Raw genomic sequence first — 22069 nt, 5'->3', positions numbered from 1 at the left:
ATTAAGTGATTTGCAGGCAAGAAAGATTGATAAAAGTAACTTGTTTATCAATATTGCCTTCATCGTGTCTTTCTTCCCTCTTCTTGCTGTTTCCAGTGAGGATACTTGAGGATGCTTAAGGATGCTCTTTTCTGTAGCCCCAGGTTTCCCCTGAGCTCAGTCTGCAGCACTGTGCTCTGTGTTTCTCCCTTCAGCTCAGCAGCCTCTGTTCAGGCTACTTGCCACTTGAAGGCAGAGTTCTTCCATAACTCCCAATCTCTTTGCAGCAGCATCGCCAATAGATGTGCTGGGATGTTCTTTGATTTCAGAGTTGGAGTCAGAACAGAAAAAGAAAGCTGAAGGAGGAGGTTTCTTGGATATATTGGGATCCTTACATTTTTTCTTCTTGCAGTCCTGGAGACCAAGCCCAGCACCTTGTGCATGCTAAACAGGTGCTTACCACTGACCTACAACCTCAGCCTTCCCATGTAAGAGGCCCCTCATCTCTCCCCTCCCTCCTACCCTTCATCCTTCCCTCTCTCCCTTCTTTCTTTCTCCTCTCTCTTTTTTTGCCCCTCCCCTCTCTCTTCAATGTTTTGAACTCACTAGTGCAGCTTAGACTGGCCTTGAACTTGTGATCCTCCTGATTCAGCATTCTCAGCTGGATTACAGGCATGCATCACCATGCCCAGATCCTAGTTTTCATGTCTCCTTCCTGCTGGCCTTGTGGTATCTTCAGATTTTTCTTCTCTTTGGAGAACATGCTTGCACTTTGGTGACAAAAGCATAGGGTGTTTCTTCTTGCACTCCCCCTGGCTGCTTTGCATTATGACATTTGTCCTTGCTTTGCAGGGTCCTTTGTCTTTGTTGTTTCTTCCCTGAGAAGGCACTGAGCCCACTCTTCACTTGCAGCGCTGTGTCCCTGGGACTCAGTGTACTTCAGTGGTTGTTATCCATAACCTCTTCAGACTTCCAGCTACCAGGCATGGTGCTGAGAGCCTGGACTCTAAACAGAGCCATGAGGATCGGCCTGTGGGACTTTCTGTGGTCTGTGGCAGTTGAGGTGGAGAGAGCCAGTCACTCTATGTTCAGGAGCTGGCATGAACTACTCTGCTCCCTCAGCAATTCCAGCATCCAGGACAGCGGAGTCTGGTCACCCGCTACCCTCAACAAACTAAAAAGGAAACCCAAGGAACAAATGTGCTTCACTGGCAGAGGGGCCTGCCCTGGGAAATCGGGACTTTCCTCCAGAGCTGCAAAGTCACTACCCTCTTCCACTAACTTCAGAGCCTTCTATAAGGGGCCATGGGACACCCACCAGTGTCCCCTCTACCCTCTTGCCGAGGCCCACTGTCTGCAAGAGGTTAACCTCAGGTTTCTTCCTAGTTGTTTCTGATTCATTTTCCTGCCTCTGGCCGGATAGAGGTTTAGAGGTTTGGCTGAGCCCTGCTGTTCAGATCTCTAAGCTAGAGTTCTTAACTCTGCCTGTGAAACAGTAATGAAGGGCATTTTACCTTCCAGCATTCTATCAGCCCAGCCCACCAGCCATACATCTCTTATTACACAACATCAGACGGTTCACCTAGGGTAGAACTCTAGCTCTGTCACTTAGTTGGCATAACAGTCAAGCCCTGATGGCCCAGCATGTGCCCAGAGGCTCACACTTAAATCACTGAGGTGTCTTGACAATTCTGGCACCTGGTACCTGAGATTCTGATTGTGTAGTAGGGCAGGATTTAGATATCAGGATTTTGGAAACAACCCAGATAATTCTTCATTAAGTCAGGGTTGGGCACCTCTCTTCTAAAACTTTGTCCATTATATTGCCCGAAACAGGAAAGCCCCTGTTGTCTAAGTTTTGCCAGGGCTGGGGGCTGGGGGGTATTTGTGCCTACCAGGACCTTTACCTGCTCAGGTCCACCCTGACACATCTCCCCAGGGAAGTCCCTATCTTTGGTTTCCCTCTACTAATAGGAAGAACAGGTCTAGTACCTCTCTGAAATTGCAGCTTCTCTCCTTCCTACTAGGCTTGTTCACTTTCCAGCCTACCAGCACCTAAATACGTCAGCACCCTACTGGACCTGCCCACTTTCCCTCCCCTGGACAGCAGGGATCTGTGGTCCTAGAGATGGATTCCTCCTTTCAGACCCCTGGGGCCCTTGGAAAGAGCCCAACCAGCCATTTTCCCAGGCTGGGCTGGGTTGGGCTTGAGGTGGTGGGGTGGGGGTAGCAGCCAGGCTTGAGGTTTTGGCTGCTTTCTGTCCTTTTCCTATTAAACAGATATGCAGATGAATGCCTTTGGACATCAATAGTACAGAAGGCTTTAGAAACAAGACTGGAATCCAGAGAAAACTTTCTCCATGCACCTTGAAAAAAATTTCTGAGCCGGCTCCCTCCCACCTACTGTTGCTGCCCACGCCCCCAAAACAAGTTTTCCCATGACTCACACGTGGCAGCTTGTGCACTTCTTTTATTATTAAATATAAAAGCAGCTTCCTATTTTTTAAATAGATATTTAAATGACCTTATATAAAATAATTCACCACTTCCAAGTATAAAAAACGCAGTCTCACAGTTTGTGAGGCAGTGCTCCCTCTGGGCTTTCTCAGAGGAGAGAAGGGTTCCTAATGCACACGGGGCGGCTTGGGGCTCCCCTGCTCCGATGTAACCAGGCACCCACAAAGAGCTTCTTGCAATGGGTTGGATTTTCTCTTCTGTCTTTAATAATATATGTTTAAGGCGGAGGGGTAGAGAATGCCTTGTTTGTTTTGTTTTGTTTTGTTTCTGTGTTTTTCCTTCTATTTTAAAATATGTATTTTCTAGCATGGAAATAGTCTGTAGCCAGAAGGCTAAGTAAGCCCCACAAGAAAGTCTCCAGTGTCCTCCCCTGCTGTCTCAGGACAGGGCTGGTGGAGCTTACAGACCACTCTCCTCCTAGATTCATGGCCTGAAAGATTATTGACCCAGTAGCCAGGGAGGGCAGGAAAGGGGGACTCAGCAGCATAAAGAGACCAAGGGGCAAATGAGAGCCCTGTCACCCATGCCCAGGTCACCACAGACAAGCTTGGCCCGGGAAACAGAGGGCATTGGAGCAAGTTGGAAGTAAACAACCCTTTTTTTTTTTTTCCCTTTGACCCTTCTCTAAACCTGGCTTGCTTGGCTAGAGATGGCAGAGTCCGGTAGGTGAGACTGGGAGGGTACCCTTGCCTACCTGGGTCAGGTTTGGAGAACAAAGGCCAGAAGAGGGTGGGGTTGGAGTGTGGAGCTCAGTCCCTAGAGCTTGTGACAAGACAACCTGCTCAGCTCCAGGTTTCAGACAACAGGAAGGAGGCTGGCTGAGGGGCTAGAGTATAGAGATCAATTTCAAGCTTAGGGGTGCACACATATTTTCAAGACCCATTCTCATTCATAGCTCTGCCTGTGGCCTTTGTCTCTGCCTCCCCTTCCTCTCTCCCTTCCACTAGTCACTTCCCTCCTGGGAATGTCAAAGTGCAAGATGCAGAAACCTGGGCAAGGAACACAGCCCAAAGACCAGCTCCGACTGGTAGCCCAGGCGGTTCTCCCACAGCTTCACCATGGACAATCAAAGGCTGAGGCAGGGGAAGGTTGGGGCTCAGGGGCTCCCTCAGTCAACACATGAGGCCAGCTCAGTGCAAGAAGCTGAGGAGAGGCTGAAGGAAGTGGGAGAACATTCGGACGGATGGTCGCTCATAGGGATGGATGGGACAGGCTGTTCAGCAGGCAGGTTCAGTATTCACAGTGCAATGGCTTCCTTCATGAGGGGTGCCTCTGCTGGGCAAAAGAACTCTGGCAGGGGCTATGGGCAGGAGAAGACGAGGCTAGAACTGTCTTCCTCTTGGCATCATGAGCCAGGTCAGGTCCTGAGGGGCAGGGCTGGTCTCCCTCCTTCCTGGCTATCAGCAGAGGGCACTTAGGCAAGTTGAGGGTGTAGACCCCTTTAAGCTGTCGACACAAGCAGCCAAAGGCCTCCTCTTCCCGTCTTTTGGGCTGCATGCCTTTATGCCTTTACGGGAAGTCGGGCAGATGCTGTCCCACCCTTTGAGTATCAGGCTCTCTTCTTGGGAAACAGGTCCCTGCCTGTCCATGCTGGGATTCCTTGGCACCAGTTGGGTCTTCTGGGCACAGGGCTCTTCTGTTCCTTCTCATCTGTCCTGGTCTCCCATGGGCCGTCCAGGCTAGTGAGTCCCTTGCCAGGTTCTGGTTTTGAGAGGAGGAAGCAGCCCCTAAGGGAAAGGGTCCTGAGCTGCTGAGCTGCCCTTCCTCCAATGCAGGGAGCCTCCAGGGCCCACAATAAATAGTGGCAGTATGTGGGGGGCATCCTCCAGCCCTTTCTCTTTGGTTGAGAGTCTAAGGGTGAGGATGGAAAGACCCCATCAAAGCTGCTTTCATCCAGTCTTGGTAGGCAGGAGCTCTGGTAGTAGCAGGCCACATTCCCAGGAAGATGGTAGGAGAGGGTAGTGGTGGATGTTCCCATAATGTCTCCTTCCATAAAGAGATAGTCCTGTGTGCCCAGCTGTAGGGGAAAGAAGGGAAGAAGGCTGGTCAGCAGTGGGAGTGTGGGGAGGGTCGCTAAGGACATAGTTGGGGGAGGTGTGGCATTCCTGTGGGTTGTTGGCTGGCTTAAGGCAAGACTTCCTCTGGTCATTTTCCTGGCCCTCTAGGCGACCCCAGACACCACAGAGAGACCAGGCAGCTTTGCCTGGCAGCAGTCCAAGCCTTTGGATATCCTGGCCTCACCTCCTACCTCTCCTCCTGGGGGAGTAGTGACCACAAAATGAGGGACTAAGACTGGAGGAGGTCGAGGCCAAGAGAGAGAGGGCTTATTGCTCTAGCAAATGGGAGCAGGGAACAAGCTCTTGAATGCCCCTACTAGGCTACTTCTCAGGTAAGGCCATCTCAGTAGTCTTAGACCAATGACCTAAGGTGATCTCTGCCAACTCTCATACCATTCCTTAGAGGATATCTGCACAGAAGACACTTGGGCTTGAGGGGCAGAGGGTAGAGACAATACCAGGAAAAGGGAGGGCTTGCCCTGTCAACAGGCATGCTCACCCCGAGCAGCCTAGCCTCCTCCCAGATGGGATGAGGGACTTGCCTCTTGTCATCCATGGGAGCCAGGGCCCTGCCCTCTCCCCACACCACCCCCATCTTTGTCCCCTTGTCCAGCATCCTCAGAACTCTTTGTTCCATAGCAGAAATCCCCTGGACTCCAGCCAACAGTTTGACTTTGGACCCTGTATGGCGCCTCCCCAGTAATGTCCATAGCCCCACTGGTCAAGCCTATGATGGGTATAAAAGAAAATGAGACCTACAGCCTTTGGCCCCCAGCCTATTCCCATGCTTTGGATAGGAAACAAGAAGGAACTATAAACTGGGCATGAGCCATACTGGTACAGCCAGGCCACAGGCTCTGGTAGGGCCCATCGGGAAGAAGGCCCCAGAGGGCATGCCCTAGCCTCTAACTCAACTCCCAGTTTCCTGGGGCCGAGGGCCTGGGTTTTCTACAGCTTAGTGACCTTTTCTTAGTCCCCACTTCTGTGTGCCCCACTCATCTCCTTGTCAGAGTATTGGTCAATCAGGGCACAGACACTCAGTTCCCATAGGTTCCTTGAGCCTGGAATGGGGATCAGGTTAGATCTGCGCTAACTGAGTGAAATCTTGAAATCCTTAGGTGAGAAACGTAAAATCTTGGGCAGGTCTAAGAGTTAGGAGGCATGGGAAGGACAACTGGGTACAGAGAAACCAGGGCCGAGGACAAGGTCATAGGTGGCAGGGAGGAAGAACCCTGGTAGCCCTTGGTAAGGTGACACAGCACTGAGCCCCAAAATCCCCAGCAACCTTTACTCTCTGATTCAGTTCAGAGGGACTCTGTGTCCTTGTAGCTGTTCCAATGAGCCAGCTAATTCATTTCACCCGTCTCCACCCACATTACTGCTGAGTGGGTCCCCAGGATTCTAGATATGGGTTGCTGCTTGCTTTAATCCAAATAAATCTCGCTGGCTCTGAGCATCTGTGATATTTCCTCTGTCTGGGGAAGGGGCTTAGACACATCATCCTACACATGGGACAGTTTGCTTACATGTGGCAAGGGGTATAACTGGAAACTTCAACGGATCACACAGCTAGTTTGCCATCCAGTCAGTCAGCAAATCAACTAAGCACTCTGCCAGCTAGTTAGCCAATCAACTCATCAATCAAGAACTAGTCAGTTAAGTAGTTACCAGCTAGTTGGCCAAGTAGTCAGTTAGCCAGCTAGCTGGTAAGATGAGTTGATTAGTTGGCTAGTTAATTGGTCAGCCAGAAGGCTGGTCAGTTAGAGAAATCTGGCCGGGGTTAGTTGGTGATTCAGACCTGAAACCAGCTACCAACATTTACTAAGTTTTTGACAAGGATAGAGGGGGCACTGTCTGTACTAGAATTAATGAAGTGAAGGGAAAAAAAAATAAAAAGGAAGATAGTCCCTGCCCTCTAGGGGCTTACAATCTTCTTAGTGCAAAATTTACATATATACATAAAATATTATTTAAAATACATAAAACAACATCCAAATGTGTGTGGATTAATATAGCATCAGCCATATACAACAGAGCAGAATGAATTAAAAGATCAACCAGAGGGATATGGAATATTTTAGGAAGGGAAGGCTTCTGGATAGGCTGGTGTGGGTGGGTGTAGAGAGGAAGAATACAGGTCACATCTCCACCAATAATGTGGGCAAGAACAACAAAAGACACGCATTAATGTGCAGGGGACCCAACCAGGAGTTATAAAGTGACCGAATTAGGAACTAAAACACTTTCAGTAGGCTCAGGACATGGGCAGAAAACAACAAGGAGTTTTAACAAAGGTGAGCACCAGCTACACTTTGGCTAAAACAGTTGTGTCCAAGTATGGGAGTATGGGATGGCGACGGTCTACTGGACAAAGGCTCACAGGAAATAGAACTGGGGTTTTTAATAGACTACAAGCTCAACATATGACAATATATGGTGCAGCTGTTAAAACTAATGTGATCTTAATCTGCAAGAGTAGAAGAGTACTGTCCAGATCAAGGAAGACAACCGTCCCACTGTACTCTGAGCTGGTCAGACAACATCTGGAGTACTGTGTCCAGGGCTGGGCGCCACATTTTCAGAGGGACATTGACAAACGAGTGTGTCCAGGATGGTGAGGGGTCTGAAAACCATATCATATAAGGAATGTTTGAGGGGCTTGGCCACACTTAACACAGAGAATTTTAAAAGGGGACATGAACAGCTGACTTTAAATATCAGACCTCATGAGAAGATGAGAGAGGATTGGTCGGGGAAGGGAAGAAAGGAAGGCAGCTTTGCCTACATAAGGAAGGAACTCCCCCAGTGTTGTGTGTTGTGACTCCAATGTTGTGTGTAGTTGAGCAGTCTGGCATGCAGAGAACTTGCCTGGAACTGGAAGTGTGTGTGTGTGTGCAGGAAGCTGGCTGACTCCCTGTGGGGGATGCAGAGTAACCTTTTTAGGCTGGGACACTGGGCCAAATGACCTCTTGACAGCTCTCCCAAGACTAAATTCTACGGCACCGTGATCCTAAATCAGGGAGGCAGCAATAACCTTGGCTTGGGAGTAGGACCAGATAAGGCACAGTTTGGCAAGAAGAAGATGCTGAGGAGGTCAGGGCTCAGCACCAAGCTGGAAATGCTCGTATTTGAAGGGGGCTGGCGGCCATGCAGAGGCTAATGAAAATTCTCCAGGGTGGTAAAGACCTTGTAAAAGCCTCATTAGAGGAGGAAGAATGTGGTTGCTTTAGGATCAGATGCAACAGCAAGAATAGAAACATAATGCAGAGGTTGCAGTAACTGGTCCAGGGCAGGGATTCAGGAGCAAGTGGAGACCTGAGGCCTGGAAGAGAGGGGCCTAGCTAGACGTGATGATGAATGTATGGGCTTGGGAGTGGAATAGGGAGAGGAAGTTGAAATGTGTGGGCCTCCTGGGCATCAGGTGGTTTCTACCTGGGTACCTGGAGATAGTTCTTTTTAAGGGATAGAGAGATATCAAAATCAGAACCTTACCGTAGAATCCTTTCTACACTGGCAGTTCCACCTGTCTGCCCTCATCCTGGGTCAGGGAGCTGCAGGCAGAACACAGGGATGACATAAGACTTCAGCAGGAGCATGGAACTGAGGGTACCTCCTAGCTTATCCCCAACTCTGCACATGGGTTCCATCTATGTGAGATTTAGAAGACCCAGAACTGCCCAACTCCAGGAAGAAATCAGGAGAAAGCTCCACTGTCATGGGAAGAAGAGAGGCCCTTCTTTCTTGGTACCCACCCTGCTCTGCAGCTTTATCTCCTTAGGGCAAGGGGGGAGAAGCCTCTCTTTCAATCTTGAGGGGAAGCAGGTCCCAAGACAGACATCCAGTGACTCCTATAGCCCCACTCCAACTGCTCACCTGTCCTCTGGTCGCCCCACAGAAGAATTCAATGTCTGAGGGTCTCGATGGCTCTGAGAACAAAAATGATTTATCTCACTGAGGTGCTGGCGTGCCCCTGAGCATCACTGAGAGAGTTGCTAGAATTCCTCCCACTACCCCAAAGCATGCACAGCTGGGGGAGATTCCTGGGCCTCTGAGGATGGGTGCTCCTTCTCCTGTCCCCTCCCATGTAGAATACCACCTACAGGCCCTCAAGCTCCCAGAACCGCATTCTCCCCCGCTTCCTCCCCTCTCCCGTTTGATTGTTTTAAGAATATTCCCCCTCCCCTCTCTCCCTCTCTCTCTCTCCCTCTCCCATCCCCTCTCCCATCCCTTCTCCCTCTCCCTCTCTCTCATTTTTTCAAGTCAGGGTTTCTTTGCTTAACAACCCTGGCTGCCCTGGTGCTCTGTAGATCATGCTGACCTCAAATTCACAGAGATCCATCCACCTGCCTCTGCCTCTGCCTCTTGAGTTCCCAGCCAAGAATTCTCCTTTCTACAGGATTCTGTTCTCATTCTTTCTCAATGATCTCAAGGATGCTGGAAACCTCTTAAATTTATTTATTTATATATTTATTTATTTATTTGACAGAATCTCTCTATGTAGCTCTGGCTAACCTAGAACTTATCCTTTCTTAATGATCTTGAGGCTGGAGAACTCATTAATTAATTGATTAATTATTTTCTTAGACAGGATCTCTCTATGTAGCTTCGGCTAGCCTAGAACTTGCTTTGTTGACCAGTAGATCAGAGGCCTGCCTGTACCTCTGGATTGCTAGGGTTAAATGCACACCACCAAACCTGGCAGCTCCTGTTTCTTGAAGCCACACTCCATCACTACCATCTACCCTTCGGGCTGTCATCCCCACCTTCCAGTAACTATATAACGTATTGGAACCTGGTTAGCCTACAGCCTGTATCCTACCCAGCCTTTGTTCTGCCCCATAGGATGTCTTCCTCTCTTGGGGTCCTCCTTACCCTCCACTTCCACCTGTAGAACAGGAGGCCCCCAACAGCCAGCAAGACTAGGATGATGCCGGGCACCAGCAGGTGGAAGACAGACTCAGGGATCTGGGGGTCAGAGGATCCCTCATGCTGCTCCACATGGCCTGTGTCAGTCAAAGGAATGGAATTAAAACGGGCCACAGGCCTGGCTGCCCCCTCACTTGCTGGTCCTCCTTCCAGCTCTGCAGGGCTCCTTCGATCCCTGGTACTTCTCTTGCCCTCAAGCTCCCCAAGGGGCAGCACAATGCCCCAAGAGTGGCTTTTGGGAAGCAGTAACTGAGCAACGGGGGTGGCTGAGTTGCTGACTCGTTGGGGATTCGGTGTCACAATATGGGGAGAGCCTGGCTCCTGGTGGTCTCCACGCAGCGTAGATGTACCATCTGTCTTCTCAGGAATATTATTCTGTGTCTGGCCAGTGGGTCTCATAGGGTTCACCTCTGTCAACAGCGTGTCTGTTATATCTGCTGGCTTTTGGTCCTCTGTTGATTTAGGGAATGGAGATGCTGAGAGGGCCCTGGGTCTGTCAGTCTCTGCCTGGATGCTGCCCCCTACAGGCTTGGAGGGGGAGAACTTCACTTCCTGGGTCAAAAATCCCTCACTAGCCTCTCCAGAAGCTTCTTCTAGGACCCAGTTAGTGCCCAGTGCAGATTCAAGAATGTCTTCCACCCCAGGGATGGGCCCCCCCGCAGAAGGATGAGGTCGTGAGTCCTCAGTGAATCTGTCCCCGTGGTTTGGTTGCTCTGTTGACTCGAGGGTCTGGCAGGTACTCCTGGGTGGTCGCTGCTTGGCACTGCCTGGGTCCTCTATGCGAAGGGGAAGCTCACTGGGCAAGAGGGAGCTGCCCTCTGTCCTCTGAGAATCATCCCAAGCCAAGCCAGCCAGAGGGGCCATGGAGGGGGCGGGGGGCTGGTGAGGGGAGGCAGAGGCCGGGTCACTGCTAGGGGTGGCTTTAGGGTACAGGCAGTTGCAATCAGGCTTGGTCACCACATCTGAAAGAACCACAGAGAGGGGGAGAGAGAAAGATGGGGAGGAGATAGAGTCACCAGCCTCCAGCACAGCTCCCCCAGAGGGGCTAAGAGGGGCATATGGCCCTGGGGCATGGGAAGGGGTCCCTCTTCTAACACAGCCCTGGGGCTGGGGAGAGGGCAGGACAGTAATAAACGATCATGACACAGAACTCAGGCAGGAGGGGTCAATATGCAGGGGATATGGACTAGGATCCAAAAGCAAGGTACAGACAAACAGAGAAGGACTGAGGTGAGGAAGGCCACAGGACAGTGTACTGGGGCTCTAGCTGGCCAGAAGCCAAGCCAGGGGTTAGCAGCACCCAGGCCACGGGGCTAAGCAATCGCTCCTGGATTAACACAAGACACTCAGAAGCCTCCAAGACACTGGTTTCATGCACAGCCAGGAGTGGAACCACCTCAGCCACTGCCACAGGCAGGGCAAGGCCAGGGCTGGAAAGCAGCCAAAGTTCAGGGTTTTGGAATTGAAGCACTAAGGCTGGACGTGGCTATTGTCTGGTTGCAGGACCTCAGCCCCTGCCTTGGGGAGCGAGGCTGAATGCAGGACACACGTGGCACAGGATGCAGAGACGAGTACACGCAGAGTGCACAGGTAGAGAGAGTTTGAATGATGTTCAGACTTCAAATCCAGCCTTATCCCTTGAGGGGACATCCAAGGCATCCTGGGGACTTCTGGAGCCAGGTTATCCTGGTGTTTTGCAGCAGAGCTCCTGGAGCAATGACCCTGATTGCCAGATGGAACATCTGCTCTTTCCGGAACCCCCATTTATTCAGCCAGCCTGCAGAGCCCGGGGGACGCCACCATGCCTATATGGCTTTCTAAGAAAGGTCCCCTTACCCATTCACTACCATCACAGTTACCAGTAGGGGCCTTCTTGATGCTGCCACATGAAGTTTGGCAGTGAGACAGTACATGCAGGCATAAGTCAGTATACATGCACACACATGTCAGCAGAGACATGTGCTCAGGACCTTAAGGTACATGAAGCCACACGAGTACACAAAACACAGAAACACACTTAGCACCCAGGCTGCCTCTGGGATTCCCCTAGCCCCATCTCACCTTGCACACACCCTTCCTGTAGCTGACCCCTTCTGTGCTTACCTCGGCTAGAGCACTTAGCAAAGCTGTTGTTGCAGTTCTTGGTAAAAATTCTCCAGTCCTTTTCAAGGAGATTCTTTGTTTCATTAAAGAAATTCTTGATCTTCTCCAGCAGCTGGAGAGGAGTCTCATGGAAAGTTCGGACACAGGCCTGGAGGAGAGTGGAGCCCCCTTTGGTAAGCGTGAACATGGGCTACCTCTCACTGATATTTCTGTCAAATTCTCTTGGGGTTTCTCACATGCATTTCCTTTCCCCCTTTTGTTTCCTCCCTTACATCTTCTCTGCTTTGCAGCAGCATCAGTCTTGAGGTTGAGAGATGTGTCATTTAGTCAGAGATCCATCTAACACACATGTTTAAGTGCCAGATATATGGTAACTTACCTGGGCATCATGCAATGAACAAAAGAGAAGTGGTTCCTGGCCAAGCTGGGCACTGAGTCCAGCAGACACTAGCACTGAACACATTGTTACAAGTCACAGTGACTCTAAAGAGAGTGTCCTGAACCATCAGAAGGTGTGTAACAAATGGGCGATAGATGAGGGCCCAGGGAGAAGATCTCCAAAGGAACAGCTAAAAGATGAGCAAGGGAAGAGAACGAAGTTGGGCCAGAGATGATAGAAGATGCAAGGGCCCTGGGGCAGGAAAGCATGAGTCAGCAAAAGAGTGAAAGAAGGCTGGAGAGGCTGCAGCTCTGCCACGTGGGAAGAAAGTGGCGAGGGATGCAGCTGAAAGGGCTCTGCCAAGGCCAAGAATTTGTTGACTCTGCCAGGAACTTGTAATTCACAAAGCCAACCAGAAACTGAAAACCTGCTGGGGAGGTTTAAAACCATGGTATAAAACTGTATTTTAGGAAAAGCATCTTGGTACGGTGTAGAGAACAGACCTGGGGAGACCAGAGGAGATGAGGTCCTTGGCTGGTGCCACATTTTGGAAGAAGAGCTGAGGACGCCCTGGCCTGTCTGTTGAGTGGTTTTTCTCCTCTGCCTTGGGCCCAGGTGCTCACACTCACACTCCATGCAGCTCGGAGAAGCCAGGCCCTCCTGAGTTCTTCCTTCCTCACCAGCTGCTCCTTCAGGCTCTGTGCCAGAGTTCCTTTTAAATACTGCAGTGCTGCAGGGTTCTGCCCTGGGTCCACCTCACCTTTCACAGCAAGCTATGTGTGTTACAGCTTATTTCCAGAATGCCAACTTTCCCCCTTGAAGTTGAGCTGTTCTGGGAAGAACAATAGGTTTTCCACGGCTACTATAGCTCCCTTGATTACATTACTGCATCTCTCTGGCCGGCCCATAGCAGGCTTATAAACAGTTACTAGACAAATAATGAATGAAATGACCTGGGCTTGGATTCATCACTCAGCAGCTAGGTGAGAATAGACCGGCTTTCTGTGGATTCATCTCCTTGTTTGTGATGTTAGAGCAACAGCACGCCAGCCTCTCCCAGGAGCTGTTAAGTCAGGCCAGCTGGCTCTGTCCTGCAGTGTCTTTATAAAGCTGTTTCCTTCAAACCTGCCTTATATGCTGTAGAAGAAACCAGGCATCCTCCCTTAGTACCTGACACCCAAGCTTTCTCAGTGTGGAGCCTGCTGGTTCCGGAGCTCATACTCTTTTTCTGAGCCATGTGGCTAGACTTGGCTCCTTGGGCTTACACTGTCTTTCCCCTGAGCCACCCCGCAGCATGCACTGAGTGAATGGTCACCGGCCCAGAAGAGACTGAGGGGCTTCTATCTCAACCATTGATGGGGCAGCTTCGCAAAATGCAGATTCCCAGGCTCACCTATGAGCTCAGGAAAGTAGAGTCCATAACAGTGATGCTGGGACTCTGCATTTTAAATAAGCTCTTGGGTGAATCTCTGCATGGTAAAGAACCAGCCTTTCCTTCACCAGAAAGCCACCCCAGAACATCTGCTTCTCTGTCCCCTTTGGAGCGAAGTTCCTCTACGTTGTGGTCTCTGTTTCCTCTCTTTTCTCCCCACCTGCCTCCAACAGCAATCTCCATGCTGCCAAGTGAGACAGACCAATGGACACTATCTTATTTGACTTCTCAGCCTCCTTTGATAAAGCTTCTGGCTCCTTCCATTTGGAAGCCCTGCCCTCTCTAGGTTTTCCTCCTACCTCAGGCTGCATTGCATTCAGGATTCAGGATCCTGGATCCCATTTTCTTCTCACTAGGGTGAGAAGGGTGGGCAGGGCTGTGCAGTTCTGTGGCTGTACAAACAGCATCTATATGTCCAGCATTCACAGTCATGAGCCACCCCTGCAGCTGTTAGATGTGCCTCACACCAAAATGAGCTCTTCTCTCAAACCTACTCTGCCTGAGGTCATCCTTATTTTAACATTAGTGAGAACTCCAGGGACTCAAGATGAGAGCATCCTCACTCACCCTTCCCCTTCTGCCAGGAAGCATGGAGTCCTGTCTGTCTGGAGGGATCATGCCCACTCACCTCCATTTCCCCTGCTCCCCTCCAGTTCAACTCACCACCATGCCCAGCTTGGCTGAACCTCCTGCTGGCCTCCTGCCCTTCATTCCTGCTCTCCACAGTGTCCTCACCACCAGATGGTCTTCCATCATATATGACATCGTGTCTTTCGCTAGCTTATGGTGGCTTCTTTCAAATTTAGACCAAAAGCCCACCTCTTTGACACCACGAATGAATGCGGTGCTTCCTGACTTGGCTCCCTCCTGTCCACACCCCATGCCTGGGCCATGGTGAGCCGCTTTGGATTTCTGGATGCAAACCTTTCTGGTTACCCTAGGGCTTGAGCATAGCGCTCCCCACTCTGCTTCTCTGTCCGTGGCTCTTACTGCTCTTCCTCACACTGGAGCGCCCGTTAAAGTTTTCTTGCTTAGAAGCTGCCTTTGCCTCTTCCCCTCTGCATCCTCATTACGTTAGCTCCTCACTGCACACTCAAGAGTCTCGGGTTCCTGTTCCTCTCACTGTCACCCAGGGCTCCCCTCACCTGCTGCTCTACACTTCTCCAATGCTGTTAGCATCATTGTCCATTCACATACTTGCTCATTTTAGCTGCCTCAGCACCCCTCCTCTCGTCATAATTGTGGGGATTTTTTGCCCTTTTTTTTTTAAATCATAGCTCATTTCTGGTGTTCAGAACAGCCCTTGATGGTCACTCAGTAAGGTGCTGAATGAATGAAGAGCCCTTCTGATCATATTTATAGGTGTCATCATTTAACAGCTGCCTACCTCACTTGGCTATAAGCCCTGTAAGGGTGGGAAGGGGAATTTCTTGTCTCAAGGATATCCTCAGGGTCCAGCACTGTGCCTTCTGTCTAATGAATGCTTGATAAAGGCGGATGACATAAGAAATAAATGGGCAAGGGAGTAAGTTAGCAAGGTTCAGGCACGGTGAGCATATGAGGCAGGGTGGGACCTCTGTAGCCTCCCTCTGCCCTTCTCTGGTGCTCCAGCCCCAGAATCCAGCCTACCTTGTTCTGCTCCTCATAGTCCTTGGTAAAGCAACTGTTCAGGTTATTCGAGAGCTCCTGGAGCCTCTCAGTGGCGTTGGCATTGGGGGTGTTGTCTTTAAAGCGCATGGTCTCATCTATTATGTCTTGTACCAGAAAAAAGGCCTTCTTTAGGTAGCAAACAGGATCATCCTGGAATACAGGAACCAGGAGGTTAGCACCTGGCCATGGTGGCCTGGGAACCCAGGCTTTATATATGAGACGATCACACCCTAGGCAGACAGAGGGCTATAGCCTGCCACCCTGTACTCTGAGGAAGGGACACACCACCCTGGTGATGAGGATGGTAATACCCTTGGCCTGTGTTTTGTTTTCGTTCTTTAAATCAACCATAATGGAGAGTTGGGCTGGCGTGAAGGAAAGGTGGATTCTGGTTGGAGAGAGCTTTTCTGCAATGCAGCTTTATTCAGGAGACACAGGGGAGGGTGGGTTTCAGCCTTGCTGCCCCTTAGTGTTCTCTCTCTCTCCTTTCAGTTTACTTCCACTTTTTTTTTTTTTGCCATATGGCCCCCTCAAAACCTCCAAAATATAAAAATACTGAGGGAGGACTACCTCACTGTCAAAAGTATAGCCTTGGGTTTTGTCTCCAAGGATACAGTAGTTGGTTCAAAGACAGAAACTACTTTTATCTCTGTATCTCTAGTGCCTGATCCAATAAATAGGTGCCATGGTGCAAGTGAAGGAGCAAGAGAATGGATAGAGGAAACCCTGAGACTATGCAGGCCATGGCATGTTCACAGAGATGCATGGGTCTAGTGTATGAGAGCTCAGAGATAGAAGGAATTCTGGGTAGTCTCACTGTTCTCTTGAGGCTTGAATATAGGGAGGTGTGTAGCACAGGGATCAGCCGGGCACATGGAAGGGATGGAAAGGCATCACAAAGAGCTGATGCAAAAGCTGGGGAGCAGAATGAAGCAGAGGAGGGAAATGAACGTAGGGTGTGGTAGGTACTGCAGACTTGGAACTAGACTGTGCTTTCTCCTGGAGCCATGGGGTTCCTAACAGGTAAGGCGAAATAAGTGAAGGCTTTGGGGTTTCAGAGGGCTCCCCCTAGTGGTAAGATGGAGAGTGCCCTAGAATCAGGGAAGTCAAGAAGCCCCTGAAAATTTCCAAGGGACTGGGGAGGATAGAGGGACAGCACCCCAAGGTGCAGAGAGGCAGTATTGGCTGCACTGGGTGGCTGGTCAGTTAGGTGTGGGGTAGAAAGCCAGGCTAGACTGCCTTCCTGTCTCTGGCCAGTGGATTGGAGAAGATGTGATCTAAAAAATAAAGCACATTTTTACTTTACAAGGTATAGCATTCCTGGGCTCAAATTAAGCCTCTATCACTTAGCTACGCATGCTCCTTAATCTCTGCATGGGTAACAAGCAATATTTGTGGACCTCAGAATGGTAGTGTTAGGATTAATTGGGGAATGTGCCTAGCATTTAGCAAGTACCTGATTTATACCAGGTCAAAGTAAGGAAACAGAAGGACTTAAGCTCTGGACCCTACCCAGCCCTGCAAGCTGGAACTTGACACTTGAGCACCCAGGGACCCTCATCTTGTCTGCTCTAGGTTTTCTGCTGCCTTCATGCTGTTCCATGCCACCACAGAGCAGGCCGTGAGTATTCATTTAAGCACCTTACAAACACTTGCTACTCACCAGCTGTTCCTGGTCTACAAATTCAAAGGCAATCTGGCATGAAGTCTCCATTTGGCTGTCGATCTGTGAGATAGAACAGGCCAGTGGTTACATGGTACCTACAGGTCCACTCAGCTTCAGGATGGGGTGAAGCTTCAGGTGAATGATGTTCTAACTTTACCTCCCTAAAACAATGCCAAAATGACAGACCCACAGCTGGGAAAAGCTGTATCTCCAAATGCCCAGAGTACTTAAAAGCAAACAACAAACAGACACTTTTACTTTGACCTATGAAATCACACAATCTAGTCTGTATAAGGAAGAATTATCTCTAGGAAAATATAGGATGTAATCTTTTCTGGAAGGTGGTAAGCGCTCTATCATGAAAAGCCTCAGGGAGAGGCTGGCTGAGCTCTGGGGAGTCTGGGTCTCTAGCCCTTGCCTCTCCCTGGAGCAGAGACCATGACGGCACTCATGGCCTTGGGCCTGCCATGGAAGCTGCATGCAGAGGGTGCTGTTAAGAAGGGAGATTGGGAGGGTCAGCTCCGGGGCCCAAGTTCAGGCTCTGCACAAGGCCTTACCCACTGGTGCCCCACCCTGCCGGGCTTGTGGAATAAATTCTTTAGTGAGAGGAGTAGGAACCATGACAACAACTGGATCCTGCCTGGGTAGATGACATTTAGAATTGTTGAAGAGTGCATTAAGCCTATTAGAATGGGACCTGGGTTCCTTCCCGGCCCAGATGAGCAGGGCACCCCAACCTCAGGGGCAAGGGTCAGGGGAATGAAGGCAGAAGGCACAGAGTTAGGCTAGAGCCTCCCATCTAAATTTGGGTGGGGCCCTGGTGCCAGGCGGTCAGGGATCTGGCTATCCAGGAGCAGGATGAACCATCTGGACCCAGCAGGCAGACTGGGCTGACTTCCCAAAGGAGGCATTGTCTGCGTCAGAGCAGGGTCAAGGAGCAGTTTAGAATCCATAGTGGACATTCCTGGACAACCATTAACCCAGGCAGCAGTTAGAAGCCCACCCTATTCACTACAGGTGACCCAGACTAAGGGGTTGGGAAGACCTAAGAAGATCAATGAGAGAAGTACCAGGAGAGCCATTATCCACTTGACTGTTTTCTGTAAGCCTCTCTTTGACTCTGCCTTCTGGCTTGCTACCTCAGTTTCCTCAGTGAGGAGAAGGCATGGTCTCATACTCACCAACTGCTGCAGGACCTTCAGGTGTCCATTCCCAATCATGTGGCTACAGTGTTCTGACACCTCCTTGGCAATACTCCTGCTCACGAGGAGACAGACCAGCAGCAGCCGGGAGCCCAGCCATGTCTATAACAGAAGGGAGTCATGTCTTTCCAGCACTTCCTCTCCCTAGCTACCCCCATGTCCCACTAAGGGCAAAGAAACAATGCCCCATTCCCATACTGCAGCACCATTAGATTCTTATCAGCCAGGGCACCACCTCACTCTTCCCTTGATAATAGCCCAAATGCCACCTTCTCCAAGAACTCTTCTGAGGTTAACCCAGGGCAGCTCAACAATACAGAGTACTTTAAAAGACAATTTTAAAAGGCTTATTGTTTTTGTTTTGTGTTTATGAATATTTTGCCTGCTTGCATGCACACACTCTGTGTGCTTCTTTCTTGGAATCCCCTGGACCTGGAGGTATGAATGGTTGTGAGCCATCATCTAGATTCTGGGATTTGAACCTGGATCCACTGCAAGAGCAACAAGTGTTTTTAAATGATGAGCCACCTTTCCATCTTACAGAGAATGTCTAATGATAATACTGGTAGTGTGCCAACCAGTATGTTTTAGTGACTGAGAGACTCAAGGGTAAGATTTTCTATCCTTTTAACTTTTAACACTGAGACAAATAGATACCTTGTAAGTTGGCTTCAAATTTGTGGTCAGTCACTAGCTTTCAGATTGCAAGCCAGAAACACTCATTACCCCTGGCACCTTCCTTCCTTCCCACCTGGTCCCACAGGTCTGGTTCTACAGGGGAAACACTGGGAATTCAGCTCCAGTGGGAGACCTCCTAGAGCCTTGGACTTGCATTTCAAGAAGAGTCCAGCTGACTAATCAAGGACAATGCTTTGTTTCACTGCTAGCATCTGTCTATCTGAGACCCATCAGGCCCTTCATCTAGTCAGCAAGCCACAGCAAGAAAGTTCTCTCCTTTTCGTCAACACCCACCTGGCCCTGCAGCTGCTCATCCCCGGGTCTGGCTCCTGACACCTGACTGGGTCCTTCCTTTCTCCTTTCTTCCTTCCTCCTCCTCTACCCTAAAATCCTTCCATCCCTTCGGGCTCCAATAGGGTATCCCGGGAGATGCCAGCCTGGGGCAGAGGGACTCTTGGGCTTTCTTTCCCTGGCCTGAGGCTGCCATTCTGAGCATTCTGGCTGCTGATATCCCCCAATTCAGGGAAATGCTGGCAGGGTGGAGTGATGACTGGCACCTTCTTGGATCTGGGCTCTGCCCCAATAGTCCAGATGATGAGACAAATGTTGCAAATAGGAGCGCATTGGAAAAACACAGGGAGGCTATGAAACAGTCCATAACAACACTGGGTTACGTCTAAAAGCCCAAAGCCTTGCCAGTGAGAACCAGGGAGGAAAGGCAGCTTTGGCTGGTCCGTGCGGAGAGAAGAGTGAGACCTTAAAGGGTGGAAGATGCTGATGGGCGTTAAGGCACAGGGTTGCCTAATGCCATTACGCACAGGACCTGTTAGGTTCCTTGCCTGACCTCAGAGAGAGAGAGACAGAGAGACAGAGATTCAGAGACAGACAGACACAGAGAGACAGACACAGAGAGACAGACACAGAGAGAAAGAGGCGGGGGGAGAGAGTACAGCCAGCTATGGGTTGATAAACTGCATTGGGCATGGTTGGGCAATTGGAAAGTTAGTCCTGAGTGGGAGTGGCAGCCCCGGTCTCCAGAACCCCAGGCTCAGAACCTGATAAAGGAAATGACTGTGCAGAAGACGACTCTGGAGCAGGCTGGTATCACTCAGTCTGTCAGTCCATGTGTGTATGGTACGGAGGAAAGGACCCGGGAATGGAGATGTTCAGAAATACCTCAACCCAGGAATTTCAAGCCATTGATGTTTCGAGATAGCAAGATAAAGACATTACTTCAGGGCTACCTGGCTTTTGGTGGCATTTCAAGCATGCACAGAAATAATGCACAGCCACTGGCTTCAAAGATGACCAGAGGGAGCCACTCCTGGATCTGGATCTGTAACCCCAATGCTGCCATAGACAGGGATACAGATGGACGCCTAAGGGTTAATACTCTAGCCTGCATCTGGCTGGACAGGCTCTTCCTGGCTTGCTTCTTCCTTCCACCCACTGCCTCAGCCTCTGACTATGAGAGCAGCCTGGAAACTGCAGCAGTTTCTGAGCACTTCAAGACATCACGTTCCATTTTCCAATCAGTACAGTCTGCAGAGACCCGGCCTGACTGCCTGACTGAACCTCCGACTCATCTTGTCTAATTCTGGCCTCCTCTCTTTCCTCTTGTGTCTCCTTGTAGTCTTTCTTTTCTTCCCTCTTCTCTCTTTATGCTTGTTGCATGTGGGATAACTTCTTCCCTTCCCCTCTTAACCCCACCTTCTGCCTCTCGCTGAGCCCCTCTCTCTGCAGTTCTACTTTTCTCTCCTCCCAGACACCTGCAATGCTCTGCCCATCACAAGTTCGGTTCCTACCCTCCAGGTTTTCCCTCTCATTCTCCCCCGAAGCAAGCCCACTTGCTGTGGATTGAAAGTACCATCCTTCACTCTGTAAGAGCCATGCTGTCATCTGCTGCCATTACTGGGGACAGCTTCTGAGCAGCCCATCATCAGCTGCAGCTCTGAACTCTCCTTGCACTTTCTTTCCTCAGTCAGCGGCAGAGTCTAGAATAGCCCCATTTCATTTTCTTCAAGAAAAGATTCGGGTCCAGCTCCCCTCAAAGAGCCACCCAAGTCCCTAATAGCTCCTACACATCCATTGAACAAGTAGCAGCATGCCCATCTCTCTCTCTCTCTCTCTCTCTCTCTCTCTCTCTCTCTCTCTCTCTCCCAACAGGTTGCTCAGCACAGGTCCTGGTGTAAAGCTGAGTGAGCCTGAATTTTCCCTACCCTGAAGGCCCACTCCCAAATGGGGCCTAAAACATGTGCAACAGCCAAAGAAAGATATCTACTGGGGATGATGCCACACTCGGATCTCCTGTCACTCGGAACCTGGAGACCTGGTTGACCATTCTGGCAGACATTTGGCCTGTACCAATCCCTGCGATACCTCCCCTGACCCCCATCTCTCTCTCCAGCCTGTGGGTAGCTCAGTGTTCTCCTCCGTGCAATGGGATGAGCAGCCTTCTCTTTACCTCGCAAAGCGCTGCAGCCCCAGGAGCAGCTATTGAAATACCGCGGGCCTCAGCCGTAGCTTAGAAGCAGTAAGGAAGCCAGAACCCAGGGCCGGGAAGCCTGGGCAGCTGGCGAGAAGGGACTGTCCGCTCCAAGTGGCCCGGCCGAGCTCCCTGCTGCTTGCTGCAGAGCTCCTGCCCCAGCCCGGCCCGGGCCCCGCGCGCCACGGTTGCAGCTTACCGAAGAAGGGCAGCGCCCCGCGGCGCCCCGCGCGGTCATACGGGCAGCTGGGTCCCGGCCCGGCGTGTTGGCCGCCCTGGTTCGCTCGCTCCCTCGCTCGCTAGTGGCTGGAGAGCCCGCGCCCCGGTCGAGGGCCACGCCGCTGTCCTGGGATGCAGAGAGCCGCAGCGACACCGAGAGCACCGAGGCAAACTTTCACTTTCCCCTGGCCGAGCTTCGCTGGCCAGCCCTCGGCACAGCCTTTTAAGCGGGCGGGCTGGCGGGGCATGTGGTTTATGGGAAATCACCCTGGCTCTCCGCCAGACACACACAGACATACACACACACAAACACACTCACAGGCACTGACACATACTACACCCCAGAGGCCCACTGAGCCGCCGACTCCCTTCCCCCAAGCGGGCCGCCTGGTCGTCCCCGCTAGCTCTCTTCCCCGTCGCTCTGTAGCTGTGCAGCCTCCTCAAAGTAATCGGGCTCCACCGCCCTCCCCCGCCCTTCTCAAGCTCTGGACAAGACACTGCCTTTCCTTCTGTGCTCGCCACTCTTGTCAATCTCCTGTGATTGTTCTCGGTCTAATGCTGGCCCCAAGGGACTTTCCCTCTAGGCCCGAAAATCCTCAAATCTGAGCAGGAAACGGACAGAGTACATTGAACAGGACTTGAATGGGGATGGACCAACCACGGGAAGACCAACCAACGCCTCTCTGCTGCAGCTCCCTCATGGAACCCAGGGCAGCAGGTTTGCAGATTGGCTTGCTCCTCCTATGCATTGTTCAGAGAATCTACTATACTACTAT

General features: G+C 50.8%; 1 protein-coding gene and 1 long non-coding RNA gene across 7 annotated transcripts in view; one reads left to right on the top strand and one right to left on the bottom strand.

Moving 5' to 3' along the window:
- LOC110291498 (uncharacterized) overlaps positions 1 to 22069 on the top strand; it is a 133360-nt gene that overhangs the window by 41679 nt on the left and 69612 nt on the right. The window lies entirely within an intron of this gene.
- On the bottom strand, positions 2381 to 21831 carry Csf1 (colony stimulating factor 1). 3 transcript variants are annotated; one of them, XM_029475403.2, is made up of 9 exons: positions 21274 to 21829; positions 17891 to 18013; positions 16707 to 16769; positions 15023 to 15193; positions 11583 to 11730; positions 9426 to 9556; positions 8427 to 8479; positions 8046 to 8104; positions 2381 to 4513 (listed from the first exon to the last, which is right to left on the bottom strand). In XM_029475403.2, the coding sequence occupies exons 1-8, from the start codon at positions 21310 to 21312 to the stop codon at positions 8059 to 8061; spliced, it is 774 nt and encodes a 257-aa protein (XP_029331263.1). In that variant the 5' UTR covers positions 21313 to 21829; the 3' UTR covers positions 2381 to 4513; positions 8046 to 8058. The 3 variants fall into 3 exon arrangements, with proteins under 3 accessions (XP_029331263.1, XP_021014334.1, XP_021014335.1); XM_021158675.3 differs by having other exon boundaries at positions 2382 to 4513; positions 9426 to 10441; positions 21274 to 21467; XM_021158676.3 differs by lacking the exon at positions 2381 to 4513 and adding an exon at positions 6212 to 7176 and having other exon boundaries at positions 9426 to 10441; positions 21274 to 21831.

This window comes from Mus caroli, unplaced genomic scaffold (assembly GCF_978045245.1).
Source record: "Mus caroli unplaced genomic scaffold, Mus_caroli_1 scaffold_3, whole genome shotgun sequence".
Classification (NCBI taxonomy): Eukaryota; Metazoa; Chordata; class Mammalia; order Rodentia; family Muridae; genus Mus; species Mus caroli.
This window is presented reverse-complemented; position numbering and strand designations above follow the sequence as displayed.